Source organism: Haliotis asinina, chromosome 14 (genome assembly GCF_037392515.1).
Source record: "Haliotis asinina isolate JCU_RB_2024 chromosome 14, JCU_Hal_asi_v2, whole genome shotgun sequence".
NCBI classification, from domain to species: Eukaryota; Metazoa; Mollusca; class Gastropoda; order Lepetellida; family Haliotidae; genus Haliotis; species Haliotis asinina.
Window position 1 is genome coordinate 28,421,361 of NC_090293.1, and position 18,860 is coordinate 28,440,220.

At 37.6% G+C, this 18,860-nt stretch overlaps 1 protein-coding gene across 2 annotated transcripts in view; it reads left to right on the forward strand.

Annotated features, from left to right (window-relative positions):
* Nucleotides 1–18,860, forward strand: part of LOC137261144 (LIM domain only protein 3-like) — a 124,608-nt gene that overhangs the window by 19,665 nt on the left and 86,083 nt on the right. The window contains exons 1-2 of one of the 2 annotated variants that reach the window (XM_067798844.1): nucleotides 1,618–2,180; nucleotides 18,137–18,187. Coding sequence is in view for 1 of the 2 variants with exons in the window: in XM_067798842.1 (XP_067654943.1) it covers nucleotides 18,137–18,187 (51 nt within the window). In the remaining variant the exon portion in view is untranslated. Of the gene's footprint in view, nucleotides 1–1,617; nucleotides 2,181–18,136; nucleotides 18,188–18,860 lie in introns of those variants that run through there. The other variant, XM_067798842.1, reaches the window with a different exon arrangement.

Here is an 18,860-nt window from a genome sequence, read left to right on the forward strand (position 1 = left end):
CAAAAGTGGTTTGATCATGGCAACAGCACTGAAGGATTTGTCAAATGTTATGAAACTTTATGCCGTACAATTGAGAACTTAACTGAATTTGGAACAGCAGTAATCAAAATTATGTCTGATGCAGTTTCCCAGACTCGTTGACATGGTTTACACATGGTATTGTATAGCAACTGTGTAGATCAGTGCTCATGCTGTTGATCACTGGTTTGTCAGGTCCAGACTTGATTATTTACAGATCACTGTCATATAGCTGTAATATTGCTGTGTAAAACAACAACCTGACCAAGCAACCATTAGGTAAGATACATTGTAAATCCTCAGATGGTCGGTCATCTGACCATCAAAATTGTTTCCCAATGGCAAGTGACAAGATAGTATAACAATTATTGCAGCTGACAGGATAACACCTGTTATAATGAGGTCATGGCCTTATGTGGTCAAGCTGAGTGACCTGCCCTGAGGCCTTGTGGTGATCACTTCATGTGTTATCCTCAGGTCATGATTAGACCAATCAGAAGGCTTCAGTAACCTCTCGTTGTATGAGTGTGGCATAAAACTACACACACTCGCCCTAGTTGACTTGGCTTCAGTAGCCTCTCACTGTCTGAGGCATAAAACTACACTCACTCGCTCACCACAGTTGACATGGCTTTGCGTGTTTCTAAAGAGGCCATGGTGAGCTGGATACGGTTACTTGTTAACATTGACATTTGTTTAATAAGGTTTTGAAGGATAGTGGAGTGGCTCAACACGCTGAAGACCCAAGTTCAATTGCCCATTTAGGTACTATGTGTGAAGCCCATTTCTGGTGTCCCCTACCATGATATTGCTAGAATATTGCTAAAAGCCATGTTAAACCATACTCACCCACTAATAAGATTCTGAATACATGATTGTTTTCTTGTATCAACATCTTACAGAAAACTGTTTACTTAGGATTAGTTATATGACATTCACCATGTATTATCAGAGCTGTCTGCAGTGAAACATGGGTAAATACTCTAAGACACTAAAAATTTCATTACAGTTCCACAAAACACTAGAGGGGCGGTGGGGTAGCGAAGTGATTAAGGCATTCCTTCATCACGCTGAAGACCCGGGTTCGATTCCCCACATGGGTACAATGTGTGAAGCCCATTTTCTGGTGTACCCCACTGTGATATTGTTGGAATATTGCTAAAAGTGGTGTAAAACATAACTCACTCACTCACACAAAACACTAGAACCATTAAGTATGTTCGTGAATGGGATTTACGGAAGGGGTACACAGTATCTGACATGATACATGAGAGCTTATCGTAATCTAAACACCGTCCATGGCCATCATCCATTTTGTCCAACAGAGCCACTCTTTTATCAGTTTTATCAAGAGCGAGAATACCCATTCTGCTCTGGAGGAAAAATCATAATAATTTTTCTCAAAGATTTGTAGCCAATAAAAGCTTATGTGTGCTGGCAGATTTTGAAAAATATTATTTTGAGTTCCCATTGTGTAGTTTACACAGTATATTCTAAGGAGTCTTGAAAGCCACCGAGAAGTTGGTTAGTTCTTGGAAAGAAATCAATATTGAGGGTTTTGTGTGTTGGGGCAGTGGTACAGAGCCCCATTAAACTGATGGAGTATCAAGAAGCAGTCGCATGTGTTTGTAAGAGCATCACCAATCCAGCCTGCCACACTTCAGCATAAGCCTGTAGGTGTTGTAGCCCTCTGAGACACATCCAGACACCTTCAGACACCTCCCACAATAATTACATCCACCCTGTCCTTCTAATTAAGAAAGGAGAGTCTCCAGCTGCTTCAGTGGGGACAGAAAGTCCCAGGTCAAAGGAGAAGGGACACCAGCATCTGTCAGTGAAGGCAGTGGTGTACGGTACAGTGCGGTCTTGGAAGGATTTGGCTTCAAGTGGAGAAGCTCCCAGTGCCAACCCAACACTTCACTTTCATGGATACTGCCACGATTGATTGACCCTATCTCTGCTGACCTTTTGTGGTTGCTGTTTGAGGTGTTGGGATTTATTGAACATGTGAATGTTTCAAAGGTAGTGTAGAGCCTATGCAGGAGACTTTGCACGTAAAGTGTCGTGCATCATAACTGGTTATTGTGATGGATTCGTCGTCTACTTAGTCTCACATCATTGCACCCTTAGTCCTGGATTGGATTGGAAGTTCGGGAATAAAGGTTTGTCAGTTGTTGTTTTTTTTTTGATTTGCTCCTTCTCCAAGGGGGCAGTGGGGTAGCTTAGTCGTTAAAGTATTCACTCGTCATACTGAAGATCTGGGTTTGATTCCCCTCATGGGTACAATGTGTGAAGCCCATTTCCGATGTCCTCTCAGTTGCTATTGCTGGGAATATTGCTAAAGGTGGCATAAAACTATACTCACTTACTCCTTCATCAAGCTTTTTGACATCTATGTTAATTGTTTTTACTATGCGTTCCACTGGTTGATATGATCAGTATCAAGTCATGCTGGTAGGAGATGTGAACATGCATTCTGGCCAACCATTGTGTCACATCTTCCAACAAGCACAAGTTGACTTGGACCTATATCCTTATCTAGAACCTCCACAGCTTCGTTGATGTAGGCAGCAGTGCAGGATATCCAGGACTTATGATAGTGTGGGGAAGGGAGCCCAGTGTTTGTTGTTGCTAGATGTTGTCATGAAGGAACAGAAGAGCCAAAGTGTAAATGCTGAAAATACTACACTTACAATTAGTTCCTTAGATGTTCTTATGTACAGCATTAAATGAAAAATGTTTTAAAACTTATCCCTTAGTTATTAAATAAGGTAAAACATTAAATGAAAGTGTTTCTAAAATTTATCCCTCAGTTATTAAATAAGATATAACATTAAATGAACATTTTTCTTAAAATCGTCCCTCAGTTATTATATTAGGCATAAGATTAAATGAGAAATGTTCAAAAAATGATCCCTCAGGAGTTAAAGAATCCTCAAATCTCTTAAAGTCATAAGTTTGTGATGATACAGGGTCTTCTCGTGTTCGGAACCGGGTGAGAATTGAATCGAGGTGAACATTAAGGTACTTAATAATCTGGTACTGAAAGAAACGATTGGTTTGAATTTAACATACAGACACTAGTAAACATAATGGGTGGCATAAATCCTGATGGGAAATCATGCAAGAAGCCAAAAGCATTGCAAGTACCCTTGTAACCTGGTCAAATTTTCATTGTTAGTGGTTTATAGCCCAGTTTTAAATGATAAGAATGAATCTGTTGACTGTTTATCTGTGTTAATTTTCATCAGGTTTGTTTTATTCCTTTGCTGTGCACTTCACTAGTTAGGATGCTCTCCTTGTCATATATTTTAGACTGAATATCTTGTTCTCATCACTATAGGACTGTAGTAATGCAAACAAGTTGTAACATTCTGTTTCACTCACTGAAAGAGAAGCCATGGATGTCGCACCATTTACAGCTCAATTGAAACTGAGTTTAGTTTTACGCTGCACTCAGCAATATGGTAGTGTACTAGTGTCTTCTGGTAATTTTGGATTTCGGAATAGAATATTTTTTTGTGTTTCCATGGCAAAAAGTTTGGTGGTAGTGATCCTTTCTGGAATAGAAAGTATGAAACTTTCAATACCCTCCTCTCCATTTTGTACCCATGAAGATCCAGGTTAGAATTGATCTTCGGCAACCCATGTTTGTTGTAGGAGGCGTCTAATGGGAATTTTGCGGCTAGATTCTCTGACTAGGTTGACATCTCATCGGATTCCTGTTGAATAGATCAATGCTCATGCCATTGATCCCTGGATTTTCTGGTCCAGATCTGATTATTTACAGACCGCTGCCATATCGCTGGAATAATCTGGAATAATCTCTGTTTACACTCTCCAACATCACTTGTCAGAGTGTTGTGTAAAATGTAACTCACTCACTCACTCACTCACTCACTTATTCTCTCACTCATTCTCTCACTCACTCCATACACTTGGCTATATACACATGAAAACATCTGATATATTCATGAAGGGTATTTTTGTCATTGCTGGGGATATTGATGACTTTGTCTTCTTGTTTGTAAATGTGATAATGCTGATTTTATTGGTTGTATCATACCACATCAATGCATCAAGTCATCATTAAATACTTATCCTGATTTTCCTAAACAATGAATGTTAAGAAATTAATAACAACATGGAATTGCATGTAAACATAAAAATATTTTATTATTTTTAAATGTAGCCTAATAATGATACATGCAAATTTATGTAACTCATGAAATTCTCATTTTAATCAGATAAGATCATCAAAGAGTAAACTAACAAAACAGGAAACAGATTATTTCGACAAGTCAGGAAAAATGCTTGCACATGATACATAATGTTGATGTATTTCCTCAAAATTGTCTTGATGGCTCAAGTGAAAACAAGCAAACTCTTCGAATATGTGCTGATATTAAAATAGACTGATTGTGTTTGTGTTCTGTAGCAGAAGAATTAATTGACACAAGGCACTTCACTGACATTACAAAGCACTTCACTGACATTACAAAGCACTTCACTGACACAACAAGACACTTCACTGACATTACAAAGCACTTCACTGACATTACAAAGCACTTCACTGACATTACTAGTGTCAGTTTTCTGACATTTCAAGGCACCTCCCTGACATTACAAGCCACTTTTCTGACAATCTTGCATGGCACTTCACTGACATTACAGGTCACTTTACTGACATAACAAGTCACTTTTTCAGACAATACAATGCAAGTCACTTTACTGACAATATATTGTCACTGACATCTCTGTTCTCATGCATTCAGCCACTGGTTCTCTCAGATATGGTCACTGGAGCAGGCAAGTTACAGCACAGTCTCATCTCTCAGACCAGGGTTCAGTTTCCAACATTGGCCCAATGTTATAAACTCAGTTTTGATGTCCCCCATCATAATATTGCTGTTATATTCCTAAACCTGTGTAAAATGATACCCAGTCACAGAGATGAATGTTTTCTTATAGTCTAAATATTTTGTGATGCTATCACCCAATAGAAATAACTCCTTGCGATTGCCTTCTTCCTTACAAATGGTCTAGTGTGTCTGAAGTCTAGTTGTCTCGCAGTCCCTGAACTATTTTCCCTACTGCCTAGTCCTCACTGCAGTGCTAAAGCCCTAAATGGTGTAAGTCTAGATTTCCCCAGGTTCATAGTCTGCCATACAGACCCCGAGACAAATATATCCAAGAAAGACCATACAAGTCCAGAAAATGTGGCAAGTCTTGATTTGCACAGTTTCTGAAATTGACGAAAGTCTCTGCACTCCTTTTCAATATATTTTTTGAAGTGTTGTTTTTTATACACTCTTTTTCTTTAAAATAACTTAATTTCAGTGACCAGTTGCTAGTCTTCCAGGTTCAGGAAATGCCCAAACCTACTGGGGCCCCTGTTCAGTTTAGATGGGTTTATTTGTTACTGTCAAAATAAATTCTATATATTCAGGGATTAAGCATTAGTCTGTGAGATAGACAGCTTTGGCTGTTGTGGTATTGCACAGGCAGCAACCATTAGGTAAGAAACATTGTAAATCCACAGATGACTGGTCATCTGACAATCTAAATTGTTTCCCATGGCAAGTGAGGAGATAGTATCACCATTATGACAGCTGACAGGATAACACCCGTGTTATAATGAGGACATGGCTTTGTGTGGTCAAGCTGAGTGACCTGCCCTAGGTCATGTGGTGACCACTTCATGCATTGTCCTCAGGTCATGATTAGACCAATCAGAGAGCTTAAGTAGGCTCTTGCTGTACGAATGTGGTATAAAACTAAACTCACTCACTCACCCTAGTTTGCCTTGGCCTTTGTAGCCCCTCAGTGTGTTTCTTATATACCATGTCATGATGAGATCCATCAATGATAAACCGACCCGTGAAGGTCGTGAAGGTCCCGGGGTAGAATAGGCCTTCAGCAACACATGCTTACCATAAAAGACGACTCAGCTTGTCATAAGAGGCGACTAACGGGATCGGGTGGTCAGGCACGCTGACTGTCATCGGTTCCCAATTGCGCAGATCGATGCTCATGTTGTTGATCACTGGATTGTCTGGTCCAGACTCGATTATTTACAGACCTCCGCCATATAGCTGGAATATTGCCGAGTGCGGCATAAAACTAAACTCACTCACTCACTCACTCACCAATGATAAACCAGCAATAGCATCTCTAGTGGGTGATACAATATCTTATGACCAAGATCACTGCATTGTTGTGATTAAGTGGCTACAAAATATGATGCAGTCAAAGTAAACTTAGTCTCAGTGTATTTCATTACAATCTACCACTGAGTCTAACAAAACCTAGTAGAAGGTCCAGTCAGGTAAACTTTGAGCAACCAGTGACCGTCCAATCAAACGTGAGACAGTTAAATAGATTTGACCAATCAGACAATGGCTACTATTTAGGGATCGGAGGGACTTTCATGGGTACAATATAAGTTGTTCACTGGTCACGAGGGGAGGGGAACGTAAACAAACCTCGAGGATACATGAGCCCATGGACCCCAAGGGACAAGTGAACAACGTATTTATCTTATCGAACAGCTGAGTTTTAATTTTGAACTGTTTGAAGCACTTCTGTTGAATGCAAGGCAAATCACCATTTTGCAGACGACACAAAAGTAAACAGATTTAGAGTTATCTACCTTCCATTGATTTTCAATCGCAAAACATCGTTAATTTCCGTGATTCAGTGTTATTCGAGACAAAGAAGTACTACCATGAAGCACCAGAAGAGTTCGGAATTCCCATTTCCATTCAAATAATACATCGCCTGTAAGTGGTGTACATTGAAAATAATAGAATAGCACTTAGCCAATCAGAAAGCTACATTCATGTGTGAGGTAAGATAATATGTATAATCCATTTCTGGTGTTCCATGCCACACACAAGGAAATATCAGTTTCCTGGACATGACTGATCATCTTAGACAAATCCCATGTTTGATTTCTAAGGTACACTGATAAAAAATATGAGAAAATGTGAAGAAAGTAAAACTGAACATTTTATGAGCAGTTGTATTAGACGATCTCATGACTGTAGGTAGTGGTACGATTCTTCCCGAATGTAAGTCAGTATGGTGATGGCTATTGTAAGGAAATTGCAGAATCTCCCCTGAAGATCTGTCTACACTCTCCAACATCACTAATCAGAGAACTCCTTCAGGCTCAACAATACCTTTTCTTGGAATTTTGGCTTAGGGGTACATCATTTCTAGGTCAGCAATGGTAGCACTCATCACATGAAAAAGTAATATATTTTCACCTTCTCACTGGATTTTTGTATAAATCAGAAAATTCCCTGCATGATTTTTTTGCATTAAAATGGACCTAAAATTAGTTATAGCCATTTTAATATTATCAATTTCTGATTTTAAATAGCACTCATCTCATTTATTTTCACCAACTTTCCAAATTTTGATAAAAATCTGAAAATTCACAAAATGATGTTTTTTTTGCAATCAAATGGCCTTAAAATGTGTAGAAACTATTTTAGTGTTGTCAATTTCTGGTTTAAATCAAACTGGACATAGACTTGGCAATACTAATGACAACAAACTACAGTAAATTAATCATCTTTCAGAACTGGGGTGAACAATTATGTCAGTTAGGTTATTTTTTGTATCAAATTCCTTATAACTTTTAAAAATTTGAATATTAATCATATGGATTGATGTATTTGTGTTTCTTTTCTCCAACTGTATCTAAAAATGCACATTAATGGAAAAGTGTTATTTTGTAAGGTAGGATTTGTTTACCTATTTCCCGAACACCTGGTGTCATCGCTGATTTTCAATAATCCAGTTATATAATTTTTACAATTTTATCTTTCAAACCAAATGGAATTTGTTTCTGATGAAAGTCAAGACTGGGTATACTTGCACTGATGTTCCACATTCAATATATTTGAACAAATCAAAACTGAAATCATATGCCACAAATGCACTGGGGACATACAGCCTCTTGACTTGGATCTTCACATGAGAGGGTGCGTCAGAGAGTGCTGGGTAACAGAGGTTGGGGGAAGAATCGTGCCTCAGCATCCCAATACTAGACCCTCCCCACCCCCTCAGGGATTCCTGACAGAAGTTATGCCACAATCTCCCCTTTGTCAACGGTACAGAAGTGGTTTTAGACTAATTTAAGTCTAACAACCAGTCTCTGAAATTTCACCAAGCCTTCTACAGTTCTTTACCTGTACAGGTATTTAGAATAAGCTGTTCTGAAATGAAACATGCTTCATTGTAGACATGCTGGCTAGACTAATAACTAGAACTTGAAATGAACATATTTGACTCAAAAAGGTTCATAGCAACAAAAAATGAAATATAATGAAAAAGATCCCTGAGACTTTCTTCATTTTTCAGAAGACGTGGAAATCTAGACTTGCGTTGGCTTTCTTGAATATATTTGCTTCAGGGTCTGTGTGACTGACTGATGACAGATACAGAGTACAAACCTTAGGCAATAATTTTAAAATATATCAGTTAACTGTTAGATAATGGTCAACTTATTTAGTTAATAATAATATCAAGAGTTAACTTGTATTGTGCCTTTCCTATGCTCAGTGTCATTCTCATAAAAACAGCTTTGATGGAGAAGTTCGCTTGAAAGCCTTATGGGCAAGATTGGTAACTGGTCATCTTCCAATGTGTCTTATGGTTGTGTTTGATTTCAGACATTATTTTCACTAAGTCATTGTTTGCACCAAGACATTGTTGAATGGATTCTTGATAATTAAAAAGATACAAGCAGATATATATTGTTTTTATATCTTGATCTTATTTTGCACCAATAAAAGTTTGGTTTGTGCTTTACACCTTTCAGACTGGCTAATTACTAATGATTGGGGTGACATCAGATTTTCATTAAGTAAGTCATTAATGACCTTTTGAATAGATTTAAAATTTAATATATTGGTATCATATAAAATACTTACACAACAGGTTACTTATATGGTGGCAATAGTTGAAATGTGGCATGTTACAATGAAAGATTGTACAATAGTATTTGAACAAAAAAAACATTTTTATGCACACATTTATATGAAAAAAAGTTCTTTCGTATTACATAGCTCTACGCAACATGTTCCTTCTTTACAGACAAAATTTCAAAAATGTTTTTTCTCATTTCTCATTTCTCATGTACATTGATTTAATGGAGCATGGGGTAGCCTAATGGGTGAAGCGTTTGCTTGTCATGCGGAAGATCTGTGGCCAATCTGAACCCACATGAGTACAATCTGTGAAAACCGTTTCTGGTGCCTCCTGATGTGATGTTGCTATAAAACGTAAATTTAACTCACTCACTTGAGAGTCCAGTTTGTTAGTTTATGAATGAACTAAATGTGTTGATCTGAATATGGTGTGTTTGAGATGATGGTGTGGGTCAGTTGGTGTAGATGGAAGTTAATGTCAACTCATAAAGGATGTTTATCACCTGAGTAATAACACGTAGTATCCTCTGGCAGATAGTTTGTTATCTTATACACATGTTTGCAATTGCCACAGACCCTACTCTGGTTTTGATTTCTTAATATTTAGAAATAACAGCTGTTTTCTTTTACAAACTGTAGATGTTGATCAGACTGGAGAAATATACGGAATGATATTTTAAACATTTCTATTGGAACATTGCTTGTAGTGACACTTGGTTGATCTGTAAAGCAATGAGTTTTATCTTTCAGTTCTGTAGTGTGCATGTTAATTTGAAAAAGTTGCTTCCCTTATCCATGTCAGGATATATTGATCTTTGTTTTTGATTCCATAAGTGTCTGGGTATACCATAAACTGAAATCACTCCTAAAATGAATTTATTTATAACAACATAGCTGTATACCTGAATCAGAATGGGAGCAGTACAGAGTGAAATCAGATACATTTTCCATGTAACTTCTGTTGGGCTTCTGCTACTGAATTTTGGTTGATCTGCAAACCACAGCAGCATGGTACACTTGTCCATTGTCATGCACATTTACCCTCTTATATCTGTGTAGTAAAAGAATTTACATTAACTGATTGCACAGATTTACCTGTTTCCTTATGATGGAAGGACAGTAGTTTACAGCCTGAGGGTTGCGAAGGAATCATTCATCTCACTAAGTCTACTACAGTTCATTACCTATACAGGTATTTAGGTTAAGCTGTTTTGAAATGAAACATGCTGGATTGTAGACTTGCTGGTGTTTGTCAATGACTAGACTAACAACTAGTCTCTGAAATGAACATATTTATCAAAAAAATAGAATAAAATACATGCAGAATGAAAAGGATCCCTGAGACTTTCTTCATTTTTCAGAAGATGTTTAAATCTCTGTCTAAGTAAACTTAGTCTCAGTGTATTTTGTTACACTCTACCACTGAGTCTAAAAAAACCTAGTAGAAGGTCACGTTAGGTAACCTGTGAGCAACTGATGACGGTCCAATCAAACCCAAGATGGTGACACAGATTTAACCAATCAGACAACGGCTACTATATAGGGATTGGAGGGACTTAGGAAATATTCAGGTCACTGACAGAGATCTCTCCACAAACAAAAATCTGAATATAACACAGTTATTTGACCTGCAGTATATATGCTTTCTGGTTTCTGTTGACATGGTTACCATTAGCTAATATTTCTGCAAGATGACATCCTTGAATATTGCCAAAAACACTATTTTCAGCGACTGTTTACTCACCATTGTCATGGTTGTAATGTGCACTGTGTGCTTCACCCGGAAGCGAGCATACACTAAAAAGCATACGGAATTGTTCAGATACGAACCTTTTCGAGATAAAAAGTTCAAAACGTATATGCGAATGTCTTTTTTCGTGATTTGGTAAGCTGTGTTCTGATTGGTCAATCACAAAGGTTACCTGATGCAACCTCTCATAAGGTTTTGTTAGGCTCAGTAGTGGAGTGTAATGAAAAGTACTGTGGCTAAGTTTACTTAGACTGTGGAAATCTATCTTGCTACAGTTTCTAGACCTGTGTTGGTTTTCTTGGATATATTTGCTTCAGGGTCTGTATGACAGGGACTTGGTGGATGTGTTTTTATCTTTTGTTCTTTTCTTTGCTACCTGATGCACGTGAACCCAAGTGATGGGCATACTGAAGTTTTTACTTTTGAAGTCTTAGGACTTGGGCCCAGTGATCTAAGGAAGGCAAAGTAATCTTGGGGCCTCAGATATTATGGATTCACCTGATAGAATGTATCTTCTACCTGCTTTCATTTGGGTTTCTTCATCAAACTCATATGTTTGGATTTATCAAATGTGCTTGTTCAGACTGGCAGTAAACAGAACTTACTTATCAACTGATTCACTTACTAGATCATTCACTCAGTGTCCATGCCGTGCCACACCACTCCTAGTCTGTTATACAGACCCTGAAACAAATACACCTAATGCTGTCTAAACTGTGTGGCAAGTATACATTACAACAGTTTGAAGAAATGCTCTGGGCTCTTTTTTGTATTTTATTCTATTTCGTAAAACTTATATTTTCTGTGAAATATGTTCTTTTCAGAGACTGACCCATGAAGATACAGGGTAAAATAGGTCTTCAATAACCCATGCTTATCACAGAAGGTGACTATGCTTGTTGTAAGAGGCGACATAGGATCAGGTTTTCAGGCTTGCTGACTTCATTGACAGATGTCATCGGTTCCCAATTTTGCAAGTCGATGCTCATGCTGTTGATCATTGGATTGTCTGGTCCAGACTCAATTATGTACGGACCACCGCCATTCGATTCAATTCTCTTTATTCAGTACAATGTGTGGGCCATTGGCCCTATGTACAACAACACAGTCCATGCCTTACATGCACGTACAACAGAGTTGTATAGGCATTGCAATCGATTTATTACAAAAGTTTTCGAAGAGTGTGCACGCATCACAAAATTTAGCATTCCACAATCCTAAATGCCTAGGTTTGTACTACATATGGCTGGAATAATGCCATGTGGTTGGAATATTGCTGAATACAGCATAAACCGAAACTCACTCACTTTCCACAGACTAGCTGTGAGTCTACAACACACGCCATGTCATGCCATGCCACTACACACAACTAATTACAGTTAAGAATGTTAATACAACTCCCTCACTCACTCACTTTCCATGCCACAGTTGGCTCGCTTGCTCGCCCATATAATAGATCTATTACATGGTCTCTGCTCGCTCAGTCTCCCTTTTCCTTTTTTTCTTTATTCCTGTATGTTCGTGAAGTGATAATGAAACACATGAGCTGGCTATTTGTCTGATATATAACATTGTTGTGTCAACTATGAGAGCACCGTTCATAGCACTCATTAATTGATGAAATAACATCAATACATTACAGGAAGAAACTAGCTTCCTGCTACCCAAGACCCCAATCAGGAGCCAGTTACAGCCCAAGTGATTATAGGTGTCCTCAGAACAGCTAATTGAATTATGGTGTCGTGAGTGGTTGCAGCTTGTTCCTTCTGAGTGGTCACTTGATGGCAGGGCAAGTGAAGGGCTGACTGTCTCCATGGCTTGGCTGCAGATACTAGACATTCACACAACCATTAGTGGTATATTTTACTCCATAAATAATACCTAATGGTTAGACAAGGAACAGGCCCTGACAGTCTGGAATGCATTTTGAGTTCTCCTACACATATAGCTGTAATATCCTAGGACACAGCACAGCAGATCCAAGCACAGCAGTTTTGATGCTTGGTTTGTGTCATGTGTCCGTGGTTGTCATGTTATTTTTGGTCTGTATGTTTATTGGACTGTGTGGTATGTCAGGCATGTTTGTAAGATGTAGTTTTAATGACTGTGTGATATGTTTGTGGGACAGGATGGTATGTTTGTGGAACTGTGTTTGTGTAATGTATGTTTGTGGGATTGGGTTGTATGTATGTGGAACTGTGTCTTGAACATGCTGGTTCTGTCACATGCAGACATGAGAATAAGGGCTGGACTGAGGTTCTGAAACATGCAGACATGAGAATAAGGGCTTGACTGAGGTTCTGGAATATGCAGACATAAGACGATAAGGACTTGACTGAGGTTCTGTCACATGCAGACATGAGAATAAGGGTTGGACTGAGGTTCTGGAATACGCAGACATGAGAATAGAAGGGCTTGACCAAGTTTCTGTCAAATGCAGACTTGATGACAAGCATGTGGAGGGCCCAACTGTTGATAAAAGATTAGTCAAGATTTTGGTTTGAAATGATCATCTGCAGCCCATGGTTGTCAGAAAAGGCAGAAAGTGATCAAGTGTTAAGGCTTGCTGAATGGGTAAATGCATGACATCAGCTCCCAGTTGTGTAGAGCAGTGCTCATGATGTCAGTCATCAGATATTGATTGCTATCATATGGTTAGAGTATTACTTAGTGCAGCATTAAACACAAAAAAAAACACAAAATAACATAAAACTAAAAAAAATTAAACAAAAAATACAACTGTCAAAAAACAAAAGGAGGGAGCAGGTAGAATGGTAGAACTGATAGAGCTTAGAGAGTAAGAAAGGAGGTAGTTCCATTCCTGGTTTCATCATAGTGAAAGGAATTAAAAGATGCTACCCTGATGGCACTTGTCATGAAGGGGACAAAGCAAGGACTGGGGTCTCTGAGTTGGTGATGGTTTGGGCACCCATGTTAAACTGTGACATGGTATCTATAAAGGCTAGCATTATGGACTGAATAATAGTCAACTATTCCAGAAACCACACTTACACAGATGAGTGAAATTATCTGAAACAATAAAATCTATTTCACCTGACTCGACCTATTCATAAGGAGTTAGATGAGATCTGTTTCATATTACTGTTGTTTATCAGTCGTGCCCTGGCAGACCGACCATAATGATACGGAAGAATAAGATTCATAACACCTGATTGTTTCATATGACTCTGTAATCTGTCATGGTTTGATTGACAACAATGATATGAAAGAATTGGATTCATAACACCTGATTGTTTCATATCACTCTGTAATATGTCATGGTTTGATTAACCACAATGATATGAAAAAATTGGATTCATAACACCTGATTGTTTCATATTACTGGTGTTAATCTATCATGGTTTGATTGACCACAATCGTATGAAAGAATTGGATTCATAACACCTGACTGATTCATATCAATCTGTCCTACCCTGACAGACTGACTTTAATAATATGAACGAAACTGTGTGTTCTTTCCCTTCTGTTGAGTAGTGTATTAATACCTTAGACAGTTTCTTTGTTTCTTCGACATATCAACCCCAGAGAAGAAAGGATTAATCATATTCTTAATCTATGTTTTTTAGTTGAAAGAGAAAGCGAATGACAGAGTGCTTTGAGCATGATCGTTCGTGATTTGACTTCATACTTCAGTGAAAATTTCAAATTCTATGTGAGTCAATCATAGCATTGAGCACAGTGTCACAGAGCTTTCACAGTGCGGTGATAAAATCAGATAAATCCTGTCATAAATCTTAAGACATCATTACCGTGATTGTCAAGAATGTGAGCAGGGCCTTAGGCTACAAGCTAATGCTCCATGCCCCAGGATAAACAGTTGTACTTCTTTCTGCAGTGAAACTAATGCCTGCTCTCCTCTCGTGGTCTCAGGGGAGATGTATCCAACACAAATATTGTTGCAGACGATGCGGATAGCATCTTCTTATTAGTGTCATTGTGTCTAAATGGGTGTGTCATATGGACCATCGCTTCGGCAGATGGAGCAACCAATTATCTAGTGATTTGACTTCCCCTGAAATTGTTTCACTTGTAAATCATTGTTAGAGAGGAAATTTGACAGAATATAAGCAGACGCGTTGTTGGTCTTGTTTGAAACAACATTTATTTTAAATCATTTCATTGTTTGAACTAGTGATTTGACTAAACTGAAATAGCATGTCAGTGTTTCAATATAGTCAGTGTTTCAGTTAAATTGTTAGAAAAATTTTTTAAAAAAATGTTTATTGATAGATGTGGTATGACTTCTTTTGCTCCAAGCTGTGAACATTTGAAATATTGTTTTGAAAATGTTTCATTGCTCAAGTTTCAATTCATCAAAAATGTTTTTAATGCTCTACATTTAATTGTCGTGATATCTATTTATGGAAATTTTTGTTGCCTAGATTTCATCGTTTGTCGCAGAAACAATGAGTCCTCTTCATCTTGAGAAATTATTGAAGTATATAATTATCACCATGGACAGGTTACTGGTAATCTTCTGTTGTCTGTTTCATGTTTTATACCACCGTCATTCAACGGATAAAGAAGACCTTGTAGGTATCATATAAAATTTCTTATCTATAATTATAGTCCGTTCCAATATTGACATGCCAACAAAAACTTATTTAGTATATGCAGTCAAGGACACAGTATAGCCTAGTGTTAAAATGTTTGCTTGTCATGCCAAAGGCAAGGGTTCCATTCCCCACATTATAACAACTTTTGAAGCCCATTTCTGGTGTCCCCCATTGTGATATTGCTAGAATATTGTGTGTGGTAGAAATCCAACTCGATCGCTCACTCACTCACTCACTCACTCACTCACTCACTCACTCATTTACTCAAGGACATTTAGCAGGAGAAACCAATGAATATCTATCATATGGAGTCAAATTCGTGCTGAAGTTTTGATTTTACATGTAAATCTGTGTATTGAAAACAACATAAATAAACAGTCAAATTGGCTTTCATGAGTCATCCAACATTCTGTCTTAAATCTTTGGGTTCAAAAAGATCTAATTTTGACACCTTTTTGGATGAGTCGCCTAAGGTCAAGAATCTGGTTGTGAGCTTGATCTTTGATCACTTGACCCAAGGGCAGGGCACTCCTTGCACTGACACCATATTGCAACCAATGACCCCTAAGGGCAACCACGGCAGCTAAAGAGGTGATAACATCAGGTGATATACCCTGCCGGTTTCTAACCTCTATAATTCCCCAGTAGTTTGAGGCAACAATTGCAGCGTAGTCTTCACTTAATTTTCTAATTTGTTATAATCACCCAATTCTACCCTGGGTTGGCAGGGTGGCAGGTTTGTTGGCCATCCGGACAGGTTTTATTACAGCCAATCAGGGAGAGAGAAAAAGTGATGATGAGGAGTATTAGCTGATGTGTGAATGACATAAATCACACTTTGCCGGGTTGTGTTTTCTCTGAATTTCATTGGAACACAGTTGACTCCTTGTTCAATCTGTGTGGCTCTTGCAGTTTGTAGTCTTGCCTGTGGAAAAATTAACAGTTACTTTTACATACCGGTACTGACTTTCAACACAATGGATTATATTTTTGATGGTAAGTTTAAAGTGGCTTTCTTTCATTAACTGTAGATACCCAATTTTTTTTTGTTTTTTTTGTATAATAGTTTTGTCTTTTTCAAAAAGGAATAATTAATAGTTTTTATTTTTTTTGTTGGATGGAGTTGGCTTTCAGTCAAAGTGCTATGCTCCTTTTATATAGATGAAAAAAAGTATTCTGTTACAGAAATGTATTTATGAACCTCACAATGTTTTGTTGTATTTTTTAAATAATTGTGTTGTTTTTTCTTTTATTTGTATGAAACATATTTGTCAGAATTCCACAACTGCATACACTGTTCTTTAAAGGAAAATCATAATATGCTTTTTTATGGAACAATGTTTCAAATGAAGAAATGTCTAAGAACCATACAATAAAAAATGGCAGTCAGTCAGTTTGAAGTCAAATTTTATGATTTTATTTCAGAACATCTATGATGTTCCTGAGTTTCTGTAGACTGAACTGCATGTTATTCATAATACAAACTGCTTTGTTACAAGTTTAGTCATTAATGGAAACTAGGCACATACAAGGGATTGCTTGTAAATAATATAGCTCAACTCAGATCAGTTTGACTAAAAGGGACCAAATGCATTTCAATGAGCGTTCATTCAGAAAATCCTATTTTCGATGTTTTTGTATTGTTGTTTCACTGATTTAATATTTTACTATCAGTAAACGTGGACTATACATTATTATCAGTTGTATGCTTTGTGCATCAGTACATCAGCAAAATATTATAAAGGCTTCGTTAGAATTTGAATAGGATATAATTTATCATTAAGTGAAAATATTGATTTCTATGATGCATTCAACAACCATTTTTGAGTCTTTTCAGAAAATTGTTCAATAGCATTGTGGAAAATACTACAATATTGATGCAACCTTTACACTTCTGTCAACACAAAATTTAAAAGTAATTCACAAAATAATCTGCTTTTCTTCACTCCAATCATTGTCAGCATTCTCATTTCCACATGATTAACGAGGTGGCTACAACCTAATTAGAAAAATAATGTAAATGCTATTGTCTAGTTTGGCTGAAGGTGATCGTCACGAATACATTTAAACAATTATAATTGCCTGCCATCCAGCGACCACGGGGAGAATGATCCCGTCAATATCACTATATTGTCAACGCGTGAATCGCCGAGACATCTTTATCGGCTGAAGAATCTAATGGTTTAAATGCAGAAGTCACAAACTCGTAAGAGTGTGCACTGCCGTTTGAATTGGTGATTGACTGTTCAAGAAGGGCAATGATAGCGATCTTCCTCGCTTCAGCAGTTTTCCTCTCAGTGTCCCAGTGTTAATGACAGGCCCTTTCAAGGCCTACTTCAACGATTTGACTTTCTTAAACATGAATGAAAAGATCGGCCATTAAATCTTTCAATTTTTTTCAGTTGTGAGATCAGAAAGCAAATGGCAGAGAAGAGCTGGGCAGTATTAGTGTGTTAATTGATCCCTCTATGCCAGTTTTATGACTCGACAACATGATTGCTGTTTCTGGGTGTTGGTGTTCCAACAAGGCCGAGAGACACATTAGCACTTTCTTCCCATCATGCACTGCTTTGTTCGCAGAATACAGAATGGACTGACAACTTTTGGACTCATCCATTAGACTCCTAGAATAGTCGTACTAAGAATGAACATGCACAATTACTGCTTTTGTTTTGAGGACTAAACGTGTTATGTAGAAATTATTCATGATCAACTTACAGCTAAAGAGGAAGAATTCAGCGTTGCATTTCAGTGACCTTTCGTGACTTTTGGTAGATACTTGCGTCCTAAAATCAGGCAATTCATCATACTTTGGTCATGTGACTGACGGATTATTATTCCTTCTGCAGATATTGAAGACACAGCCTCACTCACCTTTGATGCAGATCTTGTCAAAGCAGGTATGTCTCTTTCCTACTCAACAATGTTTAATGTTCGGAAAGTTCTGGTAAAAATTATCTAAGGAGGAATTTGAATAAGAAATCACTCTTGTCCTTTTAACATCATCTAAGATGGTAGCATTTGATAAGTGTATATAAATTGACTTGCAAAAATTTAAGCACTGAGAGGCTTTGGAAAAAAGATTTCCTCCTGTAGTCTTTGAATCTATTAACATCCTGAATATAGGACTTGAAACGCTGGATCCAAATCAGACACCCAAGGTTTTGATGCTGAATTTCAAACACTGGAAAAGTAAATATTATCTTCCATAATTGTGTTCAATGGTGGAAGCTCATGCTGCTTTTAACTTCATAACACATTGTCGCCTGATGTAATGTTGCTGAAATATTGCTAAAAGCGACCTAAAATTGAACTCACTCACTTACACGCTCACTCACTTATAACACTTCATTCAGTGTATGACAAATATGCAGGTGCATGTGGCTTTAAGCAATTACAAGTTATGTTAGAATGTAAGAATACCATATTTTCTCTAATAAGCATGATGCCTCTATTAAGTGTCTGGGTTTAACCAGCTCACCAACAATTATATTAATTAGACCCAGTAAGTGCACAAGTGCCCAACCTTAAATAAGCACTAGAGCACCCAGACACTTATTGGAGGAAATACGG